This window comes from Peromyscus eremicus, chromosome 7 (genome assembly GCF_949786415.1).
Source record: "Peromyscus eremicus chromosome 7, PerEre_H2_v1, whole genome shotgun sequence".
Taxonomy (NCBI): Eukaryota; Metazoa; Chordata; class Mammalia; order Rodentia; family Cricetidae; genus Peromyscus; species Peromyscus eremicus.
The window spans coordinates 35,047,537-35,074,855 of NC_081422.1; the positions used below are offsets into that span (position 1 = coordinate 35,047,537).

Genomic DNA, 27,319 nt, shown 5'->3' on the forward strand with positions numbered 1-27,319 from the left:
AGGCCCGGCCAGGCACGTCTGGCCTCCGCCCGGGGGGCTGCGGACGGACGTGTTGCCTTCCTCAGGGGGCCGCGCGGCGGCCGGGCCACCTCCAAGCTGGCACCGCGACCCGGCCACGCCAGCGGTGGCCCCGTCCGTCTCAGGCTCAGCCCCCGCGCGCGGGTGCGTGGAAGCCGGTCGCCCGCGGGGCTGGCGGAGGGAGCAGGCCCGAGGAGCGGGCGGGGGAGGGGCGCGACAACCTTCGCCGCCATTTTGTCCTCGCCCCACTTCCGTCTTCTCTTCCCGGACTCCCCCTCCCCTCAGGCTCGTCTCTCCCACCCCCCCCGCCTCGGCCCAGGGTCCCGAGAGGCCCAGAGCGCGGAGATCACGGCTGTCATTGGTCCGTGGCGAACCGGCCCGCCTTCCTTCGTCGGCTTCCTTCCGCCCCCCGCCCGCGCCCGCGGACGGGGCGCGCATGCGTACACTCGGCCGCCTGCCTCCCCCCCCCCCCCTCCCCCGCCAGCCCTGAGTGACAGAGGACTCCCGCGCGCGGGCTCTCTGCGCCCCGCCCTCCCCTTCCCGCCCCCCCCCCCACGGGCCGTGTGGAGAGCGGGGGCGAGCATGAAAGTTCCAGAACGCTGCGGCCCTGCGTCATCGCCAGGTGGGGCGGGGTGGGGGCGGGCCCTGGGAGAGCGTCCTGGTTCCTCATTGGTGCGCGCAGACGAGGCCCGCCGCCCGTTGGCTGAGGGGCTGTGAAGGGCAGCGGGACGGGGCGGGATCCTTCTGGAAGGTTCTAAGACAGGGTATAAGAGACAGTGAGGCGGGCGGAAACCGGTCTCATTGAACGCGGAGGCAGCTTTCGGGGGATTCGTGCGGTCTCGTCGCTAGCGCAGCACAGGCCTACACACGAGGTGAGGCCTGGGGCTCGGGTGGCTGGGGGCCCGCCGCGGCCGGGTTGCAGCGGGCGGCGGGGCGCTCGGGCGGCGGGGCGCGGCTGAGGCCTGCGTCTCCAGAGGCCGCGGCTGCAGCTGAAGAAGGGGAGGATGGGCTTAGGCAGGGCGGCGCCGCCATGGCCGTGGGGCTCCGCGCGGCGGGGGCGGGGGAGGGGTGCCCCGGGCCGCATCGGTGAGTCCGTCCGCGGATTGAAAGGGAGGCTTTTTCGGCAGGCGCCCGGGAGCGAGCTGCAGGGAATAGTTGAGGCCGGCGAGCCTGGCGCCCGCAGTGCGCGGTCCTGACGCGCGGGGACGGCAGGGGAGGGGGGGGCTGGGCGCTCGGGCCGGGGCCACGTGCTCAGCCATTGTCGCAGACCTTCAGGACAGATGGTTCCTCCAGCCAGGGGCGGGCTCTGCCAGCGCTGGCACGGCCACCCGGGCTGCAGCAGTCCCGTCCCGAGCCTTGTGCGTGGCCTCGGGTGATCGGTCTGCGCTGGCAGGAACCCATAGCCACTGCGGTCTGGACACCGGGGAGGAAGCCGCTTAGCCGTTTTTTTTTTTTTTCCTGTTTGCCGTCTTCTTGCAGCAACCATGTCTAAGGGACCTGCAGTTGGCATCGATCTTGGCACCACCTACTCCTGTGTGGGTGTCTTCCAGCATGGGAAGGTGGAGATAATTGCCAATGACCAGGGTAACCGAACCACACCGAGCTACGTGGCTTTCACTGACACAGAACGACTAATTGGGGATGCCGCGAAGAATCAGGTTGCAATGAACCCCACCAACACAGTGTTTGGTAAGTAGCCGATTTCTTATGTGGGCTGGGAAGCTTTTCTAGACCACTGCAGCCTGAGAAATTTAACGTTGCAACTGATAAAATGGGCAGGGTAGTGCCGCAGGGTACTGAATAGGGGCCTTTGTGCCCCGGATGTCAGCTTACCCCACCCCACCCCCTCTTTGGTGATAAGGGACCACTCCTTTTTTAGTGTGCTAAAGTACAATATACTTCTGGGCTCCCTTAACTTGTGATTTAGTGGTGGAGTAAAATGAAATACATTTTATTTTGCAGATGCCAAACGTTTGATCGGACGTAGGTTTGATGATGCTGTTGTTCAGTCTGATATGAAGCACTGGCCTTTCATGGTGGTGAATGATGCAGGCAGGCCCAAGGTCCAAGTAGAATACAAAGGAGAGACAAAAAGTTTCTACCCAGAGGAGGTGTCCTCTATGGTTCTGACGAAGATGAAGGAAATTGCAGAAGCCTATCTTGGGAAGGTGGGTTTTAACAGGTGTCAATCTGGGGTGGCTCTTGATTCTGAAAAGAAATTCTGTCAAGTGCTGGAATTTGCTAATATAACAATTGTGCAAATTACTCATTGTATTTTCTAGACTGTCACCAATGCTGTGGTCACTGTGCCAGCCTACTTCAATGACTCTCAGCGACAGGCAACAAAAGATGCTGGAACTATTGCCGGGCTCAATGTGCTTCGAATTATTAATGAACCAACTGCTGCTGCTATTGCTTATGGGTTAGATAAGAAGGTATGTGTTCAAGCACAAATGTGGCTTAGGTTAATTGCACGCCAGAAGTATATGAGCTAAGAATATTTTGTTTTCAATGACAGGTTGGAGCTGAAAGGAATGTGCTGATTTTTGACTTGGGAGGTGGTACTTTTGATGTGTCAATCCTCACTATTGAGGATGGAATTTTTGAAGTCAAATCAACAGCTGGAGACACCCACTTGGGTGGAGAAGACTTTGATAACCGAATGGTCAACCATTTCATTGCTGAGTTTAAGCGGAAGCACAAGAAGGACATCAGTGAGAACAAGAGAGCTGTCAGGCGTCTGCGTACTGCCTGTGAACGGGCTAAGCGTACCCTCTCCTCCAGCACCCAGGCCAGTATTGAGATTGATTCGCTCTATGAGGGAATCGACTTCTATACCTCCATTACCCGTGCTCGATTTGAAGAATTAAATGCTGACCTGTTCCGAGGCACTCTGGACCCTGTAGAAAAGGCCCTTCGAGATGCCAAACTAGACAAGTCACAGATCCATGACATTGTCCTGGTGGGTGGTTCTACCAGAATCCCCAAGATCCAGAAGCTTCTGCAAGACTTCTTCAATGGAAAAGAACTGAATAAGAGCATTAACCCCGATGAAGCTGTTGCTTATGGTGCAGGTAAATAAGGCCCTACCTACATACTTGTCTTTACAGTCCAATAAGTCCCTCTTTAAAGAGGCCCTTAAGATAAATTCGCTGTGATGATGGATTCCAAAACCATTCGTAGTTTCCACCAGAAGTTTTGTGTTGGCTAGTTCCTTCCTTGGATGTCTGAGCGAATGAAATGTGTTGAAGTGATTGAACTTAGTAGGGTGGGTTGTTTCTAACCTTTATTTTCCCTTTTGTAGCTGTCCAGGCCGCCATTCTGTCTGGAGACAAGTCTGAGAATGTTCAGGATTTGCTGCTCTTGGATGTCACTCCTCTCTCCCTTGGTATTGAAACTGCTGGTGGAGTCATGACTGTCCTCATCAAGCGCAATACCACCATCCCTACCAAGCAGACACAGACTTTCACCACCTACTCTGACAACCAGCCTGGTGTGCTCATTCAGGTATGTTGATGGAGTTTTGCTTTGGTTTGTATAGAAAACCCAGGGAAGTCTTCGCTGTGATGATGGATTCCAAAACCATTCGTAGTTTCCACCAGAAATGCTGTGTTGGCTAGTTCCTTCCTTGGATGTCTGAGCGACTGATCTTCCCCTAATTGAAAATTTTTTTGACTTTTCATTCTAAATCCAATGTCTTAATTACTGTGTTTTTACTTCTTTTCCTCAAGGTGTATGAAGGTGAAAGAGCCATGACCAAGGATAACAACCTGCTTGGAAAGTTTGAACTTACAGGCATACCTCCAGCACCCCGTGGTGTTCCTCAGATTGAAGTCACTTTTGACATTGATGCCAATGGCATCCTCAATGTTTCTGCTGTGGATAAGAGCACAGGCAAGGAGAACAAGATCACCATCACCAATGACAAGGGTAAGTGTGGCCATAGCAACTGCCTTCCAATAGGATTCAGCTTAGTGTTGTTCGATCTAACTTTAATTCTAACACTTGCTCTGATTTTGTGACTTTTGACCAGGCCGCTTGAGCAAGGAGGATATTGAGCGCATGGTCCAGGAGGCTGAGAAGTACAAAGCTGAAGACGAGAAGCAGAGAGACAAGGTTTCCTCCAAGAATTCATTGGAGTCCTATGCTTTCAACATGAAAGCAACAGTTGAAGATGAGAAACTTCAAGGCAAGATCAATGATGAGGACAAACAGAAGATTCTAGACAAGTGTAATGAAATCATCAGCTGGCTGGATAAGAATCAGGTAGGTGTTCTTCTATTGCCAATAAGAGGGAGTAGTATAGATAGATGCTCAGTAGGACCTGGCTGAGTAGGGGTCACTGTGATGAATGGTCCAAAACATTCGCGGTTTCCACCAGAATGCAAAGCAGTGTTGGCAGTTACCTTCCTTGGATGTCTGAGTGACTCTTAAGGCTAAGGAATGGGTTCCTGTATGTAATGTAGGCTTTAGTTGGCAGCCCCTCAGAATGAACTGTTTGAAGACCTCTTTAGTAATTTGATAATTTTCTCTTCATAGACTGCAGAGAAGGAAGAGTTTGAACACCAGCAGAAAGAACTGGAGAAAGTCTGCAACCCCATCATTACCAAGCTGTACCAGAGTGCTGGTGGCATGCCAGGAGGAATGCCTGGGGGCTTCCCTGGTGGAGGAGCTCCTCCATCTGGTGGTGCTTCTTCAGGGCCCACCATTGAAGAGGTGGATTAAGTCAATCCAAGTAGAGGTGTAGCATTGTTCCACAGGGAAACAATTGAAGGACCCAAATTTAGCAAGTTTCATAGCAGTTTTAAATTTAGGCTGCTACAATAAATTACTGGGCATTCTCAATACTTGAACACGGAACATGTGCACAGGGAGAGGAAGTAAATAAACATTGCACTTTATAAAGCACTGTATCCTAAACGGAAAATGCAATGTCTAATAAAACAGGTGGAAAATGGAATGTCTAATAAAATTATTTAAATTGGCACCATACAGTTGTCCTGAGTGTGTAACTTATGAACCAGAGGTGATTTTTGAAATAGGACTCAGCTATGTCTCTAGCTGACTTGGAACTGATTGCTTCCTAAATGCTGGTTCCCCCCCCATACCTGGCACTATGAGGGTGGAAATAGCACCTCAGTGGGTTTACTCATCAGTTTAGTCTTGGGGGATGGTGGACATTTACTGTGGGAGAGTAAGATTGAGTGATAAGGCCTGTTACAAGCAGTAAAATGGGGTTTTAGTTTCAACCTGCAGCTTAATATAACTGGATTTGGTTCTTAAAAATGGCCCCAATTTGACAAAGCTGAAGGAGGAAAAGGGCCTTAGCCCCATGGGGGTGGGGGTTTCTGGTGTAATCTCTTGGCAAAGACATCAAACAAAATTGGGCTGTTGGTGTATTCATGGGGCTTCCACAACTAAAAAGTAGCTGTATGTAAGTGTTAGGCTGCCACCTAGTGGCCGACTAGCCTAATAGCTTGCTGTAGTGCTAATAGCTGGAGCTTCTCTTAAGCTAGTGCCAGGAATTGCATGAAAGGCAGATTTACTTCAGCCTATTAAGAGTTAAGCCTTCCGGTGCTGAGATTACAGGTGTGTAGTGCACATATTGCCACTTGGATTGAACCAGGAGATTGCCAACATGCTAGGAAAGCACTGTATGAGCTGAGGAACATCTAGCTTATGGTGCTGCATTTTTCAAAATTATTACTTGGGCTACTTGGAACTTTCTCCCTGGCCAGTACATAATGTACTGCCATATAATTGTTTTGAGGCCACAGTTCATTTAAATTAGGCTCTCAGGTGAAGGGGAAGGTCTAATAAAACCTGCATGTAGTTGAATATACATAGAAAAATATAGTTTATATATAAATATATACATAAAAATAAGTGATAGGGGAGTCTTTTCTGTCCCATTTTGTATCAGTATTTTGGAGCACAGAATATAATTCTTGGCAGATTTTTTAAAAATTCTGTATATATGGGCACACGTCTGGAGGTCAGAAGACAGACTGGAAGTCTGGGTTCTGGGAACTGAAGGCAGTAGGCTTATTAGCACACAACTCTGCTCTGCCCCATTACAGAGTGAAAATTATTGTTTTTATGGAAAAAGTCACTAAGCAAAACTAGATGTTCTCCAGGGACGTTAGTATTCCACTGCCATTCATTTTGATTCCTAAGTCTAATTTACAGGGAAGGTAATTGCTGTTTCTGCAGTTTAGCATGTTACCTTAGCTTTTCAAGGTGGTCTCAATTTTGCCTGGAAAGTACTGAGGTCTCTGGCATTGACTACCATGCCAGGCTTTAGTTAAAATTTAGCTGTGATGCATTTTTTTATTGCTATTAAAGTTTTCCTCAAGTAACTTAGACTTTTACTAAGGGGAATATTTTTGTTGTGAGCCTTAGCAATAAAATTCTCAACAGTTCAAATGTAATAATACTGAGTTCAAGGCTCTAAGTGTACAGGAAAGTAGTGTCTTAGTTCTGATGGAATGGAGCAGTGGGTGGGGCTGTAACGAGACCTGGTTCACATGATCCTGTGTAATGATTTTAAGACATCTTTGTCCAGCAGGTGGCACTAACTATAAAGCAACTACCAGGGAATATTTTTCTCTTGATTTTTCAAGGCAGGATTTCTCTGCATAGCCCTGTTTGTCTGGAACTCTGTAGACCAAGCTGCCCCTAAACTCAGAAGTCTGCCTACCTCTGCCTCTTGAGTGTTGGGATTAAAGGCCACCATGCTCAGCTGGAACAGTTTTGTTGGGAGTGCTTTTTGCTTGTTTTCACGGGTTGCCTTATTGGCAGCATGACTAAGTACAGGTTAATGATAGACCAAGCCAGCCCCAAATGTCCTCATTCATGTCCAAGCACGTGAGCAAGTGCCCCTGCTGGGGATGGAGTGGGGCATGGCTTGAGGTAGAGAGTTAGTTTAGTGTGTGAATGGGGGTAGAGTAGAGGGGCGAGCAGGGGAAGCAAAAGCTCAGTGGCTAAGCGTATGTTCCTGTCTTAACTTACTCTTTGAACTTAAACTCACTTCTGAGGTGACCTTTCCAAAGACAATGAGGCTCAGGTGGTAATGCTTGCCCAGCAGGATTCAGTCCTGGCACCATATAAAACTTGGTGTGACCCATGACTGTAGTGTAGCGCTTGGGAGGTGGAGACAAGGATCAGAAGTTCAGCAGCATCTGTAGTTGTATGGTGAGTTAAAGGTATAGCCTTGGCTATAACTCATGTCTCTAAGAAAAGACAACGGTTTTAACAGCTCATATACCATCTTTTATTTATTTTTTTGGTCAGTATTTTGTGTATATTTACATATTTACAGAATGATGTAAAACAACTTAGTTCACAAAACTCTATACCATTATCATTGTTTCTTAGTCCCATGGTCTTTTGTGACTGCAAGTGGCTGTAGGGGAAAGAGGAGAGAGAGAGAGAGAGAGAGAGAGAGAGAGAGAGAGAGAGAGAGAGAGAGAGAGAGAGAGAGAGAGAGATATCAAATGGGAGAGAACTGTTACAATATTGGGATGAAGGAGAAGGAATAGGAAAGTGTTTTCCTTCTCACAAGTATCTAAGGCCAGGGGAGCTGCCTCATGCCTGTACGCCAGCACTTAGGAGGTAGGCAGGAGGAATGCAAGTTTGAGGCCATGGTGGTATACCATGTGGTTTGATGTATATTTGCAGTGGGGCTCAATTCAAACCAAATAGGTAGGGTCGGAAATACTAGATAGACTTGAAAAGATGGCCAGCTATGAGCAAGAAACCAATTGAACCTCGGGAAGTTCAACAGAAGCTTTTTTGTGGGTTTAGTATTTCTCCTGCTTCTGTCCAGAGACCTGCTGTGCCCTCTAAAGGTGTGCAACGCTGAGCAAATTACTTTTCTGAAACTACCTGAGAAGTGGAGGTTACAATCCTCGACCTTAGGATCATCAGGAGAATGAAGTGAGCCGGTATGTGTAAAACATTTATCCCTGCAGCTGACTTGGGAGAGGGCTCAGTGAATGGGGCTATCATTAGCCACGAGTAAACACTATTTCTTAAGGGGGCCATAAAAAGCACCAAACACACATAGCCAGCTTAAAACAGATTTATTGTCTCCAGTCTAGAGACTGGTAGTCTGAAGTCCACATTTGGGCAGGAGTCATAGTTGCTTGGGAGGGGAATCTCCTGACCCTACAGTCACCTGGCTGTCATATTGTGCTTGTCAATGTGTAAAGAAGCACGACCCTAAATATTTGCTTTCCAGGCAACTCTGTAAGGACCCTACTTTCAAATTTGAGGTTCTGGGATTAGGATTCAGTGACAGGTCAACCCACGACCATCACATTCCTGGTTGTCCCGGGGAAAGCCTCTTCTCCCCAGTTCTTGGGTAAAAATGGAAAATGAAGCCGAGGACAAAATCCAAGTACCTGTTCTTTCCTGAGACCAAATGAAAGGAAGGCCTTTCGATTGTATCTTTCTCTAGAGCTGCCCCCACAGCAGGCCATCGGCTGTAGGGCTCTTTTTTCTTCCTCCTTCATCATCCCTCCATTGTCCCTCCGGATTCCCAAACAATGCCTAATTCTATTATTTCCAGTGATTTCCCCGTGGACGGCAGTTTATTTCTGTCATCAAGTCTCTGATGAAATCTATAGCCATGAAATGTTTAGTCCAATCCCAACAAATCGTGTATAGTGTTAACATGTCACAAGCTGCCCGCGGTCTGCATTATGTGGTAATTTGGAAGCGAGAGGAGTGATAATGTAGGGCCAAGCTTCCTTTGTGAGCTCGCATTAATGCTGTAGCTGGGGATGTCAATTGACAGCCCATCGATTTGGGCTAATAGTGCACGGAGGGGGCAGAATTGGGCCAAGGCAGGGAATAAAGGTTATTGACATCCAGTCACCAGGATCCCGGCAGCTTTTAATCTATTATTACCCTCTTTTAATGTAACTTTCCTGTCAACTGCATTTCCTTCTACTAGCTCCACCTGCTGAGCTGAACTGTGAAGCCAGTGGGGTGCCACCCCCAGAGTGGCTCAAAGTTCCCCAGTATTGATTCTCTGATGCTCTGGGGTGTGAATTATAATTATTTCATTAAGCCCTTTAATGGGTATCAACCATGAACCTTCCCCAGCCCAGGCTGAGGAGGCCAGGGCGAGGTCCACATCATTAATCTATGTTCATCTCGTTGCCACCAACTGTCCAACTCTCGACCCTTATTTATTTATTTTTTTCCTCCTATTATCGCGTCTGAGGTTTTAGCTGGAAGCAGGTCGATCTACTCCCAGAGAGGAACTGGGAAGAGGAACTGGCTGATTTGGGGAGACTTGAGGGGAGGCCACAGCTGAGCAGACTGAAGAGCTGGCTAGTCACACTAAGGGACTAGCTTAGCCTACCTCAGACCAGCTCTGAACAGCTCTAGTTGGCTTGTGCAGGGAGGTGACAGGAGATCTCGGGGTCAAACGAGGGCTTGTAGCCCCTTGTGTGTGTGTCCTGTGTGGTGACTTAGGAATACTCCACCCCCTTGTTTAAGTCATTCATCGCTTGCTAGGGGTCTGTAGGTTCAAAGCAATGCCTTGTGCCTGCAAGCAGCATGGACTCCAGGAAGGGGGAGAGGGATGGAGATGAGGATAAATAGTAGACACTGGTAAGTGTTAGCGAGTCATGGAACCCAATAGAAAGACCACTAGACCCACACTTGGATGAAGGAGGCCAGTGTCTAAGCCAGCCCTAAGGAGTGAGTAGGGGAAGCCAGAAGAAAGAAGGGCATGTTAGTGGGAAGTGAAGATGTGCAGGCATGTGAGATTTGGGGACCTTGAGTAACCCTGGCTTTTCTACCCACCCCACCCCGTTTTCAGCAGTCCTGGGTTGAACCTAGGGCAAATGTCCTACCACTGAGCCCCAGCGCTCCACCCAGCTTCATCTTCTGACTCACCTCTCTCTGCTGATGAGTGTTACCAGAAGTCGTGGGAAAGCTCAAAAACTCCTCGGGTGGCGTTTCTAGTCTTCCTTCAGATAGTTTTTCATTTTTGCCATACTTTCTCTTAGGTGAACTTCATTCCAGAACCCTTCCCTTCTTTGTTTTTTGGGTACTATTTTTTGTTTGTTTGTTTGTTTTGTTTTTTGAGACAGGGTTTGTCTGTGTAACAGCCTTGGCTGTCCTGGAACTCACTCTGTAGACCAGGCTGGCCTCGAACTCTGAGATCTGCCTGCCTCTGCCTCCCAAGTGCTGGGATAGAAGGCATGTGCCACCACTGCCTAGCTTGAGTACTATTTCTAAAACACACCTATAACCTCTTTTTTCCATTTCTTTAGTAAAGGTACAATCTAATTGTCTCCCTTGGAATATGGACTGGTTTGGGGGACTGCCTTACAACAGACAGAATGTTGACATTCTGGGAATCCTCCAAATCTAGATTATCAAAGCCCTGCGGCTCCCACCTGGTTCTCTGGATATATTCATTGTAGGAGTCTTCAGCTGCCCTGCAGGAAGTCTGCTTTTCGTGAACCCTCCTTTGGACAGACCACCCCAGCAGAGAGGTACAGAAGTAGCCTCTGGGCAGTAGAAAGAGGTGTGAAGAATAGTAAGTAAACAGGACTCTGCCCCAGCCACCCCCTGTCTCTCATGAGAGGCTCCACAGATGAGCACAGCTCCCCCTAGGCCCAGAAGCAAACTAAATGTCACTGGAGATCCAGGTTCTCAGCACTGTTTGAGGGTAGTCTCGCTACTGGTTGTCATACAGTAACTGAACTGGGACAGTTAGCTTGGTTAACTAAATTTGGTTCGTCACATTGTATGTGGTTAAGCTGGATCACCAAGCTGTTTATAGAAAGCCTTAAAGTTAATATGAGCCTCCCTTCCCTAATTGCTTTTCAAGTTTTTTAAAAAAAGATTTCAATCTGCTTTTTCATATAAATATTAAAAATTAACTTTTAAAGTCATTATGTTTCTTTTTTTAAATTTATTTTTATTTTATGTGCATTGGTGTTTAGCCTGTTGTCTGTCTGTGTGAGGGCGTCAGATCCACTGTAACTGGAGTTACAGACAGTTGTGAGCAGCCACGTGGGTGTGGGGAATTGAACCCGAGTCCTCTGGAAGAGCAGCCAGTGCTCTTAACCTCTGAGCCATCTCTCCAGCCCCCATTATGTTTCTTTCAAATTTTATTTATTTTGATTTAATGTGTATTGGTGTTTGGCCTGTACGTGTCTGTGCACCATGTACATGCTATACCAATGGAGGCCAGAAGAGGGTGTCAGCTCCCCAGGAACTGGAGTTACAGGTGGCTATTAGCCCCACGTGGGTGCTGAAAATTGAATTCAGACCCTCTGAAAGAGTACCAAGAGCGGCTAACCACTGAGCCATCTCTTCGGCCCCTCATTCTGTTTCTTTATTGCTGTATAGTTTATTTTTGTTGTTGTTTGACAGAGGGCCTCATGAAACCCAGGATGGCCTCGAATTCACTATGTGATTAAAGCTGGCCTGGAATCCTGATTCCCCTGCCTCCACCTCTCAAGTGCTGAGAGTACAGGTCTGTGTTGCCATGTCCAGTGGTCAGCTCAATTTCTGGTAAAATGGCAGGCTGACTTATGATGGGGATGTTATTGACTCTAGCTCAAACTGAGTAAAACTGACAGTTTAATAACGATGGTCTGAAGAATATGGTATAGCTCTCCATTACTTAGGGCTTCAATAATCTGTCAATAGGTAGTTTAAAATGAAGAACTCTTGTGTTTCATTTCTTAAATTTAGTCCTAATTATATTGATTGTTTTGTTTTTGATAAATAACTCAAAGGTTGAGTTCGGATTAGTATCGCCCCATCTCAGCCTCCTGAGAGCTAGGATTACAGGTGTGAGCCACCACATCTGGCTGATTATATTGGTGCTATTGTAAATGGAATGGTTTTCAAATTTCATTTTCTAGTTATTTATTCCTTTTATACAGGAATAGCATCAAAGTTAAATATTGACTATATATTGTATGAACTTGCTAAATTCAATTATTAATCATAATAATTGCTTAAGGGACTTTTCTATCTGCTACATACTGTGACCTTCAGGTTTTCCGTGAGTGCTGCTGCATGGACGGAGAGTTGGTATATCCTCCATTAAAAGTAAATTGGTTGTGCATGGCAACCCACCCAACGCACAACTGCAGCAGAGGTAATGATCAGGGAAAGGGACACTAATTCGAGTAAATGTAAGAGGTCACCATTAAAGGAAATTCCTGGGGCTGGAGAAATGGCTCAGTAGTTAAGAGCACTGGCTGCTTTTCCAGAGGACCCAGGTTCAATTCCCGGTACCCACATGGTGGCTCACAACCATCTGTGACTCCAGCTTCAGGAGGATCTGACACCCTCTTCTCGCCTCCAAGGGGCACCAGCCATGTGTGTGGTGCACAGGCAAAATACCAATGCACATAAATATAGGTAAAGATATTTAAAGACAAATTTGAAGTATATTTAAAAACAAGGAAGTATATTTAAAGAAAATTCCTGAAATGGAAGATACTGAGAAATAAATCTTACAGGTGAAACTAGTTTTCGTTAAATGTCTGGAAGAGTCAGAAGTCATGTGAGTTTGTTCAGGTTTTCTTCCTTCGAGACAGGGTTTCACGCAGCCTGGGCTGGCCTTGGGCTATGTAGTGGAGGGTGACCTTGAACTCCTGATCCTCCTGATCCTCCCTCCTAACCTCCCAAGTGTCGCAATTACAAACGCAGGCTACAACCGAGCTTCAGAAGTCTCCTGAGCTGAGGCTTTTTCTTTGACGTGAAGGACTTTTGCATGTTGCAAGATGCCAAACATCCCTCTCTCTTACTTAGAAGTCCAGGGGTGTCCTCCGATCACAGCAGCTCCCATAAATGTCCTCTAGGGTAGGACCACATTTGAGTCCTCATTCTGGAGTTAGCACTGGGCTTCCTCATTATAAAGTGAAGATGGAGGGGGATGGATACAACTAGGTCACAAGCTGTGGAAAAGGCTAGATGACAGTGTGGTAGTTACCACAGTTACAAGCACATGGGACCCAGAACTATCGAATAGGTTTCAAACATTGTTGTTATTGTTGTTGTTGTTATGAGCGGTAACAAGCCTCTGACTTCAATGCCATCAATAACTCAAATATTCTGTTATGTAGACTCAGGACAAAATGACTTACCCAGAGAAAGGTCACAAAGGAAGTGACATGGTAGGGACTTGAACTTAGGCAGGCTGATCCCAATGCTTGTTTGGTAAACTGGTACTATCCTGACCATTAGGATACACACCTGATACGAAGAGTATCAGGCAAAACTCTATCTCTGCACTATGTCAAGATCTGTCCCCTCCCCAAAGCTCCCCACTACTGCCAAGGAGCTCCACCAGCTGCCCATTCTTCAGAATGCTAATAATACACGACAGAGAGAGAGAGAGAGAGAGAGACAGAGACAGAGAGACAGACAGAGAGAGAACGAGAACAGCAGCAGCAAAGTGAGAGACAGTGGGGCAGGGCTGCTGTGTAACAGTTTCCTCTGAGATTGAAACGTTTGTCCAGCAGGGAAGCTCCTTGATCAGGAAGCTAACTCCATACAGCTTCAGGAAGTCCCTGAAACTGACCAGATTCACTAGATCCTCTCCTTGCCAGAGAAACCAGTAAAAGCTGAGCATTTCTTAAGGACAAATGAAGCGGAGCAGCAAAGAAGACCCTGAAACCAGACCAGCTGCCTAAAAGAAGCGGAAACCAGCTGAGCTGCCGAGAAGAGCCTTAGACCATCCGAGTCACTTGAAAAGGACATTCTCCAAAGTCTTGAGCTGCCTGCAGGCTGTGCAGTGTGCTCCAGGTTCCCAGCTCTTGTGAGCTGTCACTCATGCTGGAGTGGGCCTTGGTGATACATCTGTCTTTGAGTCATTTCTGCTCCTGTACGTAACCCCTCACCCACCTTCCTGTAAGTAACTCCAGTAAAACCCGCTGGTTCACCAAGTTTGGGCTTTGGTGACATCCATAGTTTGATCTGTCATGGGTTCCTTATCTGGGGTCAGTAGATGTGTGTGTTGTGTTGCCCCAGGAGAAGCTTTGTCACACAAGGACACAAACGCATTCAATATTGTTTGGACACAAAATGTCCCCAAAGGCCCCGTGCTAAAGGCTTAGTTCCCAGCGTGGCATTACAGTCAGGGGACAGGAACTTTAAGTTTTGTGACCACTGTGTGCATGCCCTTGAAGAGGACAGTGAGACCCTACCCATTCCCCTTTCTCTCTTTATGCCTGGCCACAAGGTCAGTGGTTTTACCACGTGCTGCCACATGACATGCTGCTTCTTCAAAAGCAACGGAATCAACTAATCATGCACAGGAACCTCCACCTCTGAGCCCAAATAAATCTTTTCTGGGCTCAATTGGTGGAATGTTTGCGTGCTGTTTTAGGGTTTCTGTTGCTGGAATACAACACCATGACCAAAACCAACTTGAGAAGAAAAGGGTTTATTTCAATTATACCTCCATATCACAGTCCATCACCAAAGGAAGGCAGGGTAGGAATCTGGAAGCAGGAACTTAAGTAGAGGCCCCAAAGGATCACTGCTTACTGGCTTGCTCAGCCTGCTTCCTTGGACCCTGGACCACCAGACTAAACATGGCCCCACCTACATGAGCTGGACCCTTCCTTTCACACTAATCGTGAATCAAGAAAATGCACCATAGGCTTGTCCCCAGGCCAATCCACTGGGGACATTTTCTCAATTCAGGTTCCCTTTTCCAAATGACTACAGCTTGTATCAAGTACACACAAATTAGCCACCACCAACCCCCCCCCAAAAAAAAAAAGCCTTGGGTTCAGTCTCCAGCACTGTGGAAATTGGGCATGGAAGTGTACATTCGTAATCCCAGAATTTGGGGAGTGGAGGCAGGAGGATCAGAAGTTGAAAGTCATCCTTGGCTACAGAATAAGTTTGAGGCCAGCCTGCACATGAGATTTTGTCTCAAAAAAAAATAAAATAAAATCAACATTTCTCTTTCTCATCCATTCTGGAGACTAAATTCAAGGCTTCACTTACGCTTGCTGAGCAAACCCGAATTATGCCCCAAGTCCAACCTGTTTCTCCCTCCCTCCCTCCTCTTCCTTCCTTCCTCCCTTCTTGCCCTCTCCCCCTGAAACTCTGCCCCCTTGTCCTTTTTTTTTTTTAAGATTTATTTATTTATTATATATACAGTGTTCTGCCTGCGTGTACGTATGCCTGCAGGCCTGAAGAGGGCATCATATCCCATTATAGATGCTGGTGAGCCACTATGTGGTTGCTGGGAACTGAACTCAGGACCTCTGGAAGAGCAGCCAGTGCTCTTAACCTCTAGTACCTTTCAATAGAAGATTATTTAGCTTCTAGTTCTAGAAGTTAAAAAACACAGCAAACACATTTGCTTGGCATCTGGTAATGGCATCTCTTCTGGGTCAAGATGACCCAAAACCCTCCTGTGTTCCCCTCTCAACCAGGTCCCTGGAGTATGGGATCAGAAACTGTCAGCACAGGAGTGCCTCTCTTGTTATCATAGCAAAGAAACTGAGGCTTAGAATGGGTGAGGTGCTTGGTCCAAGTTCATGGAGCTGAATTCGATAGGCCACTGACCAGCTTTGAAAGAAAGCTGTTTGGGGTTCAATACAAAGACTACAGTTTGCAGCAACTGGAACATTCACAGTCAGCCTGACCAAGCACCTGGCATCACAAAAAGCATCATGGTATTGTGCTGCCTCCAAGACACAGGAATAAGTCCCATAAGACTCCTTGTCCTAGGAGCTGGCGGCAGGGAAATCAATAAAAGGTTTTGAAAGGCTGGAAAAAGGAGAGGGAGCGTGGGGAGGCTGGATAGCTATTTTCAGACAGGTGAAGAGTGTGAATATATTCACTCCAACTGCAGTTAGAATCGACATCCATGGTGGGGCGGGGGCGGGGGGGGGGGGGGTGGACAGCAGAAGGCTGCTCTGGGGCTTGAAGTTACTCCTCTCTCTCTCTCTCTCTCTCTCTCTCTCTCTCTCTCTCTCTCTCTCTCTGTCTCTCTCTCTCTCTCTCTCTGTGTGTGTGTGTGTGTTGTTGCATGCCTTTAATCCCAGCATTTGGGAGGCAGAGGCATGTTGTTCTCTGTGAGTTTGAGGCCAGCCTGGTCTACAGAGCGAGTTCTAGGGCAGCCAGGGTTACACAGAGAATCCCTGTCTTAGAAAAACAAAAAACAAAAACAAAAACAAACCACCCTGAGATCCACGTTTCCCCCCGATGACTGTATCTCTGTTCAGACCCCTGGTTAGGGGCATCATTAGAAGGAGGCTGATGACTGATCTCTGTTCAGACCCCCAGTTAGGGGCATCACCATCAGAAGGAGGCTGGAGAGCTGAAGGAACAAAAGGTCCCACCTGTAGCAGAAATCTTACAAGTTCTTATTAATAAAAACAAACCTGAGGCCAGTTATTGGGGTGAACGCTGGAAAATCAGAGAGAGAACAAGCCACAGCTACCTCACCTCACCAATTCCTCAACTGATTTTGTTTCCTCAGACTGGAAGCTTCTGTGTCCTCATCCCAATGGCTCTCAGCTGAACTGCTGCTCGAAAGCCTAAAAGCTTAACCAGCCAAATGCTTCTAGTTTCTGGTCTTCACGCCTTATATATCTTTCTTGCCTTCTGTCATCACTCCCTGGAATTAAAGGTGTGTGTCACCATGCCTGGCTCTTTCCAATGTGGCCTTGAACTCACAGAGATCCAGAGGGATTTCTACCTCTGGAATGCTAGGATTAAAGGTGTGAGTGTCATCATTTTCTAGCCTTTGTATCTAGTAGCTGTTCTGTCTCTGACCCCAGATAAGTTTATTAGGGTGCACAATATTTTGGGGAACATAATACCACCACACCCACCTGCTTGTTGGCTGCCATGGAGAGCACCCTGAAGACAGTACTGGGATTTAGTCTCCAGTTTTTTACTTTGTTTGGTTTGGGATTTTTTGAGGGGTGAGTCGGGAGTAGAGGGGGCAGAGTCTCAAGTAGCTCTTGCTGGCCTGGAACTCACTACATAGACCAGGTTGGTCTGGAACTCGAAGAGATCCTTCTGCCTTTGCCTTCTGTGTCTCGAGTGCTGAAATTAAAGCTGTGCATTGCTATGGCCAGTTAAAACATTTTTTCAAGACCAAAAAAAAAAAAAAAAAAGTGGGGGAAGGGAGCTGGAGAAATGTCTCAGCGGTTAAGAGAATGGGCTGCTCTTCCAGAGGATCCAGGTTCAATTCTCAGCACCCACACGGCAGTTCACAACTGTCTGTGACTCTAGTTCCAGGGAATTTGGCACCCTCACACAGATATACATGTAGGCAAAACACCAATGCACATAATAAAAATAAATACATTTTAAAAAAGGATCTGCTTCTCAAGTTACCATTACCCCGGAGACCTCTTTCAGAATTTTCATTTCTTCAGCACGTACTTAGCCAGGAAATTCTCCACATTGAAATCTGTGATGTGGCTTCCAGTGGTTGGTGTTGGTTTGTTTTGGTTTGGTGACAGGGCTCTGGCTGGCCTGGAACTCTATATGGAACACAGGTTGGTATTGAACTTTCAATCCTCCTGCCTCAGCCTGGTCTACAGAGGAAGTTTCAGGACAGGCTCCAAAAGTACACAGAGAAACCCTGTCTCACCCACCCCGCCCCCTCAAAAAAAAACAAACCCACTTTACTGTTCTGCCATTATTTTGCTGGAGTTCAGAGAATTAATTGGCTTCTTGAAAGGTACTCTCTTTCATATAACACTGTCTCCCTCCTCATTCCCTCTCTCCCCCTCTCTCCCTCCCTCCCTCCTTCTCTCATTCTCTCTTTCAAGGCAGCCTCTCATGTAGCCAAGGACGACTTTGAACTACTAATCCTCTGCTTTTTACTCCCAAGTGCTGGGATTATAAGCATGCACTACCACACCCACCCTTAAAATATTGAATTATGGTAAAATACCTAAATATTAAAATTTCCATTTTAATATTATTCTTTAGAGACAGTCTCACTATGTTACTCAGGCTGGCCTCTCTTTCTCTCTCTGTACATGTTCATGTTTTCGTGTGTAAACGTGCATGTGTGTGAGCATGTAGAGGCCAGGGAACATCCTTAAGTGTTGTGCCCCCAGGCACTGTCTACCTTTTTCCTAGACATGGTCTCTCATTGGCCCGGAACTTGTCAGTAGGCTAGGACGGCTGGCCAGTGACCCTCAGGGATCTGCCTTTTTCCACCTCCCCAGCGTGCTGGGGTTACGAATGCATGCCACCACACCTGGCTTTTTTCACATTGATTTTATGGATTGAAATTAGATCCTTAGGCTTGTGAGGCAAGCACCAACTGAGTTATCGCCTCAGCCCTGGTCTTGAACTCTTGATCCTCTTAAATCAGCCTCCCAGGTGTGAGGGCTGCAGGTGTGAGCTAGCATATCCAGCCTCTATCTTAATAACGTTCAAGTGCCTGTCATTCAGTTAAGTACTTCACACCCTTCCGCAGCTCATCTCTAGATTGTGTCTAGTTGGCGAAGCTGAAATGCTGCCCTTAAACACACCTCCCTTTTCCTTCCCAGTCTTGGGCAATTACTAGTCCCCTTCCATTTCTGAGTTCTACTCCTCTAGATAGCTCATATATTATAGAAAGTATACCTTTTTGTTTTGTTTTGTTTTGTTTTTCGAGACAAGGTTTCTCTGTGTAGTTTTTGGTGCCTGTCCTAGATCTTGCTCTGTAGACCAGGCTGGCCTCGAACTCACAGAGAGCCTCCTGGCTCTGCCTCCCGAGTATTGGGATTAAAGGCATGTGCCACCTCTGTCTGGCATAAAGTATACTTTTATAACAAACTAACTTCAGATTCTTTCTGTGGTACTAGAGTAAGCAGGTACCACTGAAGTATGGCTCCCAGCCTTATTTATTTATTAGTGTGTGTGTGTACAGTGTGTGTGGATGTGTAAGAGTGTTATGATGCATTCATGGAGGTCGAAGGATAACTGTATGGTGGAGTTGGTTCTCTCTTTCCGCGTTTACATGGGTTCCGGGGATCAAACTCAGGGCATCATGTTTGTGCATCAATGGCTCTAACCATTGAACCATCTTGCTGTCTTACATTTTTATTTTGAGACAGATTCTCACTAAGGTCCCCAGGCCGGCCTTGAGCTGTCATCCTCGTGCCTCAGCCTCCTGAGTAGCTGGGATTACAGGCCTGCATCACTGGGTCTAGTTTAATCTTATTTGAAAACAGTCATAATTTTAAATGTTGGAAGGACAGAGCCTCAAGAGAGAAGCCTGGGCCATTTATTTTCATTTTAGGTTCTCAAAATACTAAAAAATGCTAAATCAAGATTACAAAATTGTGACTTTAAAAACATTTACACTTCCCAAGCAGTGGTGGTACATGCCTTTAATCCCAGCACTTGGGAGGCAGAGGCAGGCGGATCTCTGTGAGTTTGAGGCCAGCCTGGGCTACAGAGTGAGTTCCAGGACAGCCAGGACTGTTACACAGAGAAACCTTGTCTCGAAAATCAACAAAACAAAACAAAAACATTTACACTTAATGAATGTATGCTTTTTTGTGTGTGTTTTTTTTGTTTTGTTTTGTTTTTCGAGACAGGGTTTCTCTGTGTAGCTTTGTGCCTTTCCTGGAACTCGCTTGGTAGCCCAGGCTAGGCTGGCCTCGAACTCACAGAGATCCGACTGGCTCTGCCTCCCGAGCGCTGGGATTGAGCGTGAACCACCACCGCCCGGCTGAAGGTATGCTTTTTAAAGTGCAAGCTGGAGCCAGGTGGTGGTGCATGCCTTTAATTCCAGCACTTGGGAAGCAGGTAGATCTCAGTGAGTTTGAGGTCTTGGTAGGCCAGCCTGGTCTACAAAGAGTTCCAGGACAGCCAGGAATGTTACACAGAGAAACCCTGTCTCGAAAAACAAAACAAAACAAACAAAAGAAAGAGCAAGCTGGGTGTGGTGGGTCATACGTGGGATCCTAGCATTCAGGAGGCAGATGCAAGAAGATTGCTGAGTTTGTGGGCAGCCTGGTCTACACAGTGAATTCCAGGCCAGTGTAGACTATAGCACCAGACCCTGACTCAAACAAACAGGCCATACAAAATTTAAATTTAGGTTTTTTTTTTTTTTTAAACTACAGGCCTAAATAATGATTATACTAATTGCCACTGAGCAGGGCTATCTTTTCCGCACCCAACCCCATCCCCATCCTCACTCCCAGTCTTAGCACCTATTTTCAGCTTTCATCGCACTTCTCACACAAGCAGTATGGCATTATGGCTACCACGGAAGCTGCCCCGGTATCTCCTAAGCATGTTGATCAAGATAGGCAGCCTCGGAGGAGATGGGCAACCCCGGAAGTGGTGAAATTACCAGCTCTGAGAGTTGAGTTTTCGAGAAAAGATTTGACAACAGGATTCAGAATTGCTGCTCAGGAGAATGGGCGCAGAATGAGAAGAGAATTGCATACTATTATTTCCATCTACCCTCCAGGTCCCCCCCCCGCCCCCCCGCGCGCCCCGCCCCTCCCCGGCACAGGGCCAAGCCTACACAGGCCTATCTCTGATCTCTGGGGGAAGCAGCATGGGCTACAGGTTCATTCCCACCTTTCATTTGCGGCGGGCCGCCTCTGGTTGTTGGGCATCCACAGCTTAATTTATCCAATCGAGCTCTGGGTTCCTGTGGCGAACAGTCCAGGCGTCGCAGCTATCCATCAGTATTCTCTTCAGTCCCCCGACAGCTGCTCACTCTGGGCTAGCTCAACCCGCGCTGACCTCATCTTCTCACACAGAGCAGAGGAGGATCTGGGAAAAATTAGCTATATTAGTGACTCCCCGAAACACTCCGTTTACTTGTGATATGACAAATATTTCAGCCATTAGGATCTCTCTGTCTCTTATCATCTTAAATGCACTCACTTACATTCCAAATCACTACTTAATTTAAAAGCCTATCTGTTGAGATTGTGGCAGGCCCAGAGAAAGGGAGAGACAGATACTGTTCTGCTCTGGCTGGAATAGAATGAGGCTAGGACGTTTGATTGAATCTTTCTCTCCAAGACTTATGCTCAGTCAGGGACAATGTAAACACTTAGGAAGCAAGAGACTTAAAGGGCATCCTCTCTGCAAAGATTGATACGCTCTGCTTTGAAGTGGTCAAGCGTCCTGGTGACCTCGGGCCACGGCTTTATTGATGGTGTTCCCATGTTCCCTGACACCCCCTCCCCCTTCCCACACACTGACTCGTTCAGGGAATGTTCACTGAACCCTTGACAGACGCTAGGCAGCATGATAGATTCTGACGGTGCAGAGATGAGGGAGCCATGTGGCCATGCTTGAAGCTGTTCTCAGCCTATTAGTAACAGCAAACATTTCAGCCCTTCCTGTGTGCCAGGTATGCTAAACACTACACATGTGGGTTTTTTTTCATTGTATCATTACACAACACCAAGTCAGTCCACATGTTAATCTCATTCCACAAATGAGGAGAGGAGTCTCCCCTCTCCCCGCCTACTCTCCCCTCCTCCATCTTACCAGATAGCCCAGGCTGACTTTAGCCTTGTAGTCCTCCTGCCTCAACCTCCTGAGTGCTGGGATTGCAGCTGCATGCCAACATGCCTGGCTTGTCTGACTCTAGTTCATATTATTACACACCGTGTGGAACTGTTGCCACTGGAACTTGCAAGTGAGAAATTCCTAAGATGGATCCCATCCTGTAGCCGTGTGGATGAGCCATGAATGGACTGTATCAGTGATAGAACTCCCTCAGGGATGAGAGTGAAGGGTGGACAGAACTCAAGACACTTGCCATCACTGCCTAGCTACCACACAGATGGAGATCTTGTTAATGAAATCATTTTTACTCATCCTTCTTAACTTTACCATCTGCTTTTGCTGAATTATTTCTGCCACTTTGTCTTTTTGTCTGTCTGTCTGTCTCTCTGTGTGTGCATGTGTGTGCATGTGTATGTGGTTGTAGGGGGTGTCTGTGCCACAGCATGTGTCTGGGGGTCAAGGGAGAACTTTGTGGAGTTGGTTCTCTACTACTTCTTATGTGGGATCTGGCCATTGAACTCAGATTGTCTGGCTTGTGTGGCAGGCATCTTTATCTGCAGGGCATCCCTCAGGCCCTGGTGGTGTTTGTGAGTGTGTTTGCAGGTGCATGTACACATGCGTGCAAGTATGAGTGGATGTTTGTATTAGTCAGGGTTTTCTAGAGTAACAACTTACAGAATCTCTCTCTCTCTCTCTCTCTCTCTCTCTCTCTCTCTCTCTCTCTCTCTATATATATATATATATATATATATATATATACACACACACACAAATATATGTATATATATATATATATTCCATATATATGGGATTTATTAGAGTGACATACAGGTTGTGGTCCAGCTAATCCTACAATGGCTGCCTCTAACAGAAAGTCCAAAAATCCAGTAGTTATTCAGTTCATGAGACTCAGCTGGTCTTCAGTATACACTGGACTCCTAAAGAAGTAGGTTCTAGTGCCAGTTTAGGAATGAACTTGCTAGTAAGAGTGCAGGCAAGCAGGCAAAGATCCTTCTTCCATGTCCTTATGTAGGCTGCCAGCAGAAGATGTGGCCCAGATCAGAGGTGTGTTTCCCCACCTCAAGGGTCAAGATTAGAAGTGGATCTTCCCACTTTAAATGATTCAATTAAGCAAAAATCCCTTACAGGTGTGCCCAGCCATTTTCGGGTTTTAGCTAATTTCAGATATAGTCAAGTCAACAACCAAGATAGCCATCACAAATCGATGCTGAATATTTTCCTCAATTGCTCTTCACCTTATGTATGGAGGCAGGGTCTCTTGTTGAATCTGGAGCTCACCTTTATGGCTCGTCTGGCTAGCCAGCTTGCTCTAGGTGATTCTATCTGTGCTACAGCTCTCTGGGATCACTGGTGGGACGGATGCTGGTTCTGAGGATCTGAACTCTGAACCTCACGCTTCTTGTCGAACCGACTTGTCTTCCCCTACTTTTGTTTTAACTAGGACCCTTCACTTTTGAGAATCTGGACAACTTCTGTCCCGTAGGCTTTAGCATTTTCAGTTGCATTAAAGCGAAGCAAAGAAGGAGAACTATTTTTCAGTTTTTTTAAACATGACTTCATTAATTAGCTAATTTGTGATAAATTGTAAACACACATAATTAAGACATACTCAATGGCACATCTTTCAGTGAAATGGTGACATTGAATTAATGTCACCTTTATTACCTTTAAACACATGATTTTTTCTTCCTGTTTACCAATATCTTGGTGACTTTGTCCAGCACCCCTCCCCTGTTCTCTATTCTACTCTCTGTTTATTCTCAAATTTTCTTTCTTTTTTTTTTTTCAAGATAGGGTTTCTTTGTGTAGCCCTGGCTGTTCTGAAACTTGATTTATAGACCACACTGGCCTCGAACTCACAGAGATCCACCCGCCTCTGCCTCCAGAGTGCTGGGACTAAAGGCGTGCACCACCACTCCCGCTTACTTTCAGACTGTTAATTCCTTTTATTTGTGCAGTACCAGGGACTGCACATGCTATACCAGTGTTTTACTACCCTACGATCTTCCCAATCTCCTTTGCTACATTTTATCCTGAGATGCAGCCTCACTAAGACGCCAAAACTGGCAATGAACTTGTTATGTATTCTGGGCTGCCTTGTAACTTGTGATCCTCCTGCCTCAGCCTCCTGAGTAACTGGGATTAAAGAACTGTGCCATTAGGCAGGCCTAGTCTTAATTTTTTAGGAGATGGGGTCTTTCGGTTACCTGTAGCTGGTACATAGGATTAAGAGGGCTCCAAACACTTCAGGGAAGCTCAGAGTACTTTGGATCTCATGGCCAGCTCCTCCCAGGGTCCAGCCCCATCCATGATCCAGGTCCTCTCACAACCCAGCCCTGCCCTGGGTGCAGGGTATCTTTCCAGAAAGAAAAAGGAAATTAGGGGTAAGGTCTCAAGATCTGAACCTTTGATGATGATGATGATGATGATGATGATGATGATGATGATGATGATGATTTGTTTGTTCGAGACTAGAGTTCACAGGGGAGCCCAGATGGAATGAATATCCCACCTTCCCTCCTCAACTCTCTGACTGCTGGGATTGATGTTTTTAAAGGGCTACTTAACATTTTTTGCTTTTGTTTTTGTTTTACATAGAAAGCACTAGTGTCTGACAGCAGTATGACTATTTTGTAGAATTACTCCAAAACCCATAAAATCCCTTTAACTATCCCACAATAATTTGACTAACACTTTGTCTCCCAGATGAGACTTTAACTGGTTTTCTTACCCCCAGCTTTGTCTTTAGCATACATTGCTCTAGCTGGATGTCCTGCACGCAGGAAGCTGAGACAGAGACTCTCCAGCGGGAGGTCAGTCTGCTGCAGGGCAAAACCCTGTGTAGAACAACAGTAATGGGAAGAAGTGTGTATTCTACTCTTGTAGTGGGAAGTCACTAGAAATAATTGTTTTCTCAGCAGACCACACATCAAATTGATATTTTGTCTTTTTTTTTCTTTAAAAATTTATAGTAATGTTATATCTACTTTTTGGCCAATCCAGTAGACGAATATAATTTTATTTTGATTTCTCTTATTTCCCATGTTTTTGCAGTCCTGGACATTTTATACAAAGGCTCTCGTGCATTCTAAGCAAGTGCTTTACCAACAATTACGTCCATCACGCTTTTACATTTTATTTTGAAACAGGAGAGAGGACATGCTCTCCTTCTCTCTGCCTCTGAGTCGCTGGGATTACAGTGTGCATCATCACACTTAGCTTCGAATTGCTCTCATTATTAGTGACACACACAGTCCATCTCTTCATGTTACTCCAGCCTTTGCATGGACCTTTAAATAGATTGATACATAAACATACCTAATTTCACACTCACTCACGAGGTAGGGGTCGGTTTCACTAGTGCCCATCAAAGACGAGAATATAGCAGATTAGAGCGGTGAAATAATTTGCCCAACATCACACAACTAATATATGGCTGAGGTCAAGCTTCCTGGCTGTTGGGCCCTGTGAATTCTCCAGGGCTCTATTGTCAAGAATGAAACTTGGACGTTCTGTGTTTTGAATTTAGGGAACGGTTGGTGCACAGGTTCACATCTCTGAGTTCAGATTGCTTCAGAAGGTACAGTCACGATTGGGGCTAGACTAAAGGCAAGGCTGTGTTTGCAAAGAACAGTACAAGACCAAATATGTCACCTAGCAGCACCCAGCCCGTGGGGGCATTTTGAATCTCAGTGTCAGGACATTGGTGGGTGAGAGAGCTGCAACCTATTTAATTCTGTTAGAGAATCAGTGAGGTGCTTGATGAAGCCATTAAGTGGGGTTCGTGTCTCCATTCTATTTATGAGACTCCAGGAGGGCGGAAGCTGATGGAAATGTATTGATTTCTTTTCCTGCCTTTACCGAATGGGTCAAAAACATGGTATAACGCTGCTGGATCCAATTAAAATCACCTGTTAGCTTACAAAGGTTGGCCCTCTCCTCCCGCCTCCTCCTCCCCCATTTAAAAAGGGTTTAAAAGATTTTCATTTAATTGATTTGCTGTAAAATGCCCTTTACAATTACCCAGATAAACTAGGCATCACCTGTGGAGTAAGAGCCAATTTGAGCTGTTTATCAAGACTTCGCCTCTGGCCACTTCTCACCCTGGGATCTTGAGTCTCTGTATTGATAGCCTGCATCTGTCAACATTGGGTATTCTTAGTGGGCTGCAGAAAGCTTTTAGGGAGATGGGGACGGTGGGGCAGCGTCTTTGAGCAAGTGAAGAAAGCACGATTGTTTTTCCCCCCTTTTCTTTTTGGTGGTTGTTGTTTGAATTAAGAACACTTGATTGTTCAGAGAACAAGCTAAGAAAATCAGCCCTGGACCCATATGCCTGAAAGTAATCAGAGTTGGCCCCAGAGAGTGGGCTTAGGAAATGGCAATTTGGGTGCCTGGATAAAACCGAGTAAACAATGTATACAGTTTTCTCTTGGTGTTGGTGTCACGGGCAGCTGTTGTTCATGTTCGAAGTTGGGGGAGTCTCGTAAGGGCTGTCCCAGAAGTGAAATTGGTGTTCTTTTTGCTGATGGGAGAACTGGAAGACAGGAGGAGGACACAAGGCATTTATTCTAGTCATGCGTATTTCTGACATCGATGTTTGAATCAGCTGCTAGTCCTTGTTAGAGCCACGCTCTTGGCTGTAGGAGGATGCAGTGTGAGACTTGACCAAAGAATTAGGAGCAAAATTGGTGTCAGAACACAACATACAGGATGTGTGGGAGGGTAATTCTGTAAAGTATATACCTGTACTGTCGAAGCTGGCCATGAAAAGCTCCCAGATTATGAAATGCTTTGTGAGCCCTCGAGATACCTGGAGTCCGCTAAGAACAATCTGTGATTTGCTTTTCCACTACTGTGGTTTGATTAAGAAGTGTTTCTGGTAAACAAAAAACAAACAAATAAACCCTTCCTTCCAGTGTTGAGGGCTTGGTCCCCAGTTTGTGGCACTCTTTCGGGAGGCTCTGGGAACTTTAGAATATGGGACCTAAGTGGAGGAAATGGATCCCCGGGCGGGGGTGGGCCTCTGCTGCCATCTTGTATCTCTCGCCTCTCTCTCAATCCTTTCTGCCCCTCCCCCACATGCTTCCACCAAGACGTTCTGTCCAAGCACATGGGTCAAGTGCCTTTGTATTGAACTGAAACGGCTGGGCTAAGATAAAACGTGTTCCCCCCTTTGAGTTATTTCCATCAGGCATTCGGTCACAGCCATGCAGAAGTAACCATTGCTGTAAACACAGAATGGTGAAGAGAGCACTTTCATGCTGGCATGGTGTACGCGCTTGCAATCCCAGCACTTGGGAGGTGAGAGCAGGAAGATCAGGAGTTCAAGACCAGCTTTATTTAGAAAGTTTGAGTCTATCCTAGGCTACAAGAGACCTTGTTTCAAACATACAAAGAGGAAAGAAAGGTGACTTTGGGAAATCATGTATCTGATAATGGACTTATATCAAGTATATAAATAAATCTTACAACTCAATAATAGAAGACAATCCACTTGAATAGATTTTTCTCCAAAGAAGTTATAAAAATGGCCAATGGGTATATAAAAAGATGTTCAGTATTGTTAGACACGAGAGAATTGCAACTTGAAAGCACAGTGAGGTGGCATTTCCCAGCAATTAAGATGGCTACAATGTTAAACAACACATAATAATTATTAGCAAGGATGTCCAAGAAATTGAAACTCTTATCCTTTGTGTGGTAAAATTATAAAATAGTATGGTCACATTGAAAAGCAGTCTTGTGGTGCCACAAACATTTTGTAAGGAGA

At 46.4% G+C, this 27,319-nt stretch overlaps 1 protein-coding gene and 2 non-coding genes across 3 annotated transcripts; all 3 read left to right on the forward strand.

The window, feature by feature from the left end:
- Nucleotides 1–758: 758 nt before the first annotated feature.
- On the forward strand, nucleotides 759–4,925 carry Hspa8 (heat shock protein family A (Hsp70) member 8). Its single transcript, XM_059266844.1, has 9 exons — nucleotides 759–890; nucleotides 1,498–1,707; nucleotides 1,981–2,186; nucleotides 2,301–2,453; nucleotides 2,537–3,092; nucleotides 3,323–3,525; nucleotides 3,750–3,948; nucleotides 4,052–4,284; nucleotides 4,558–4,925. The coding sequence occupies exons 2-9, from the start codon at nucleotides 1,503–1,505 to the stop codon at nucleotides 4,741–4,743; spliced, it is 1,941 nt and encodes a 646-aa protein (XP_059122827.1). The 5' UTR covers nucleotides 759–890; nucleotides 1,498–1,502; the 3' UTR covers nucleotides 4,744–4,925.
- Nucleotides 3,168–3,253, forward strand: LOC131915794 (small nucleolar RNA SNORD14). Its single transcript, XR_009380436.1, has one exon. It is a non-coding gene; the product is annotated as a small nucleolar RNA SNORD14 (small nucleolar RNA).
- On the forward strand, nucleotides 3,577–3,662 carry LOC131915795 (small nucleolar RNA SNORD14). The gene has a single exon (XR_009380437.1). It is a non-coding gene; the product is annotated as a small nucleolar RNA SNORD14 (small nucleolar RNA).
- Nucleotides 4,926–27,319: the final 22,394 nt, after the last annotated feature.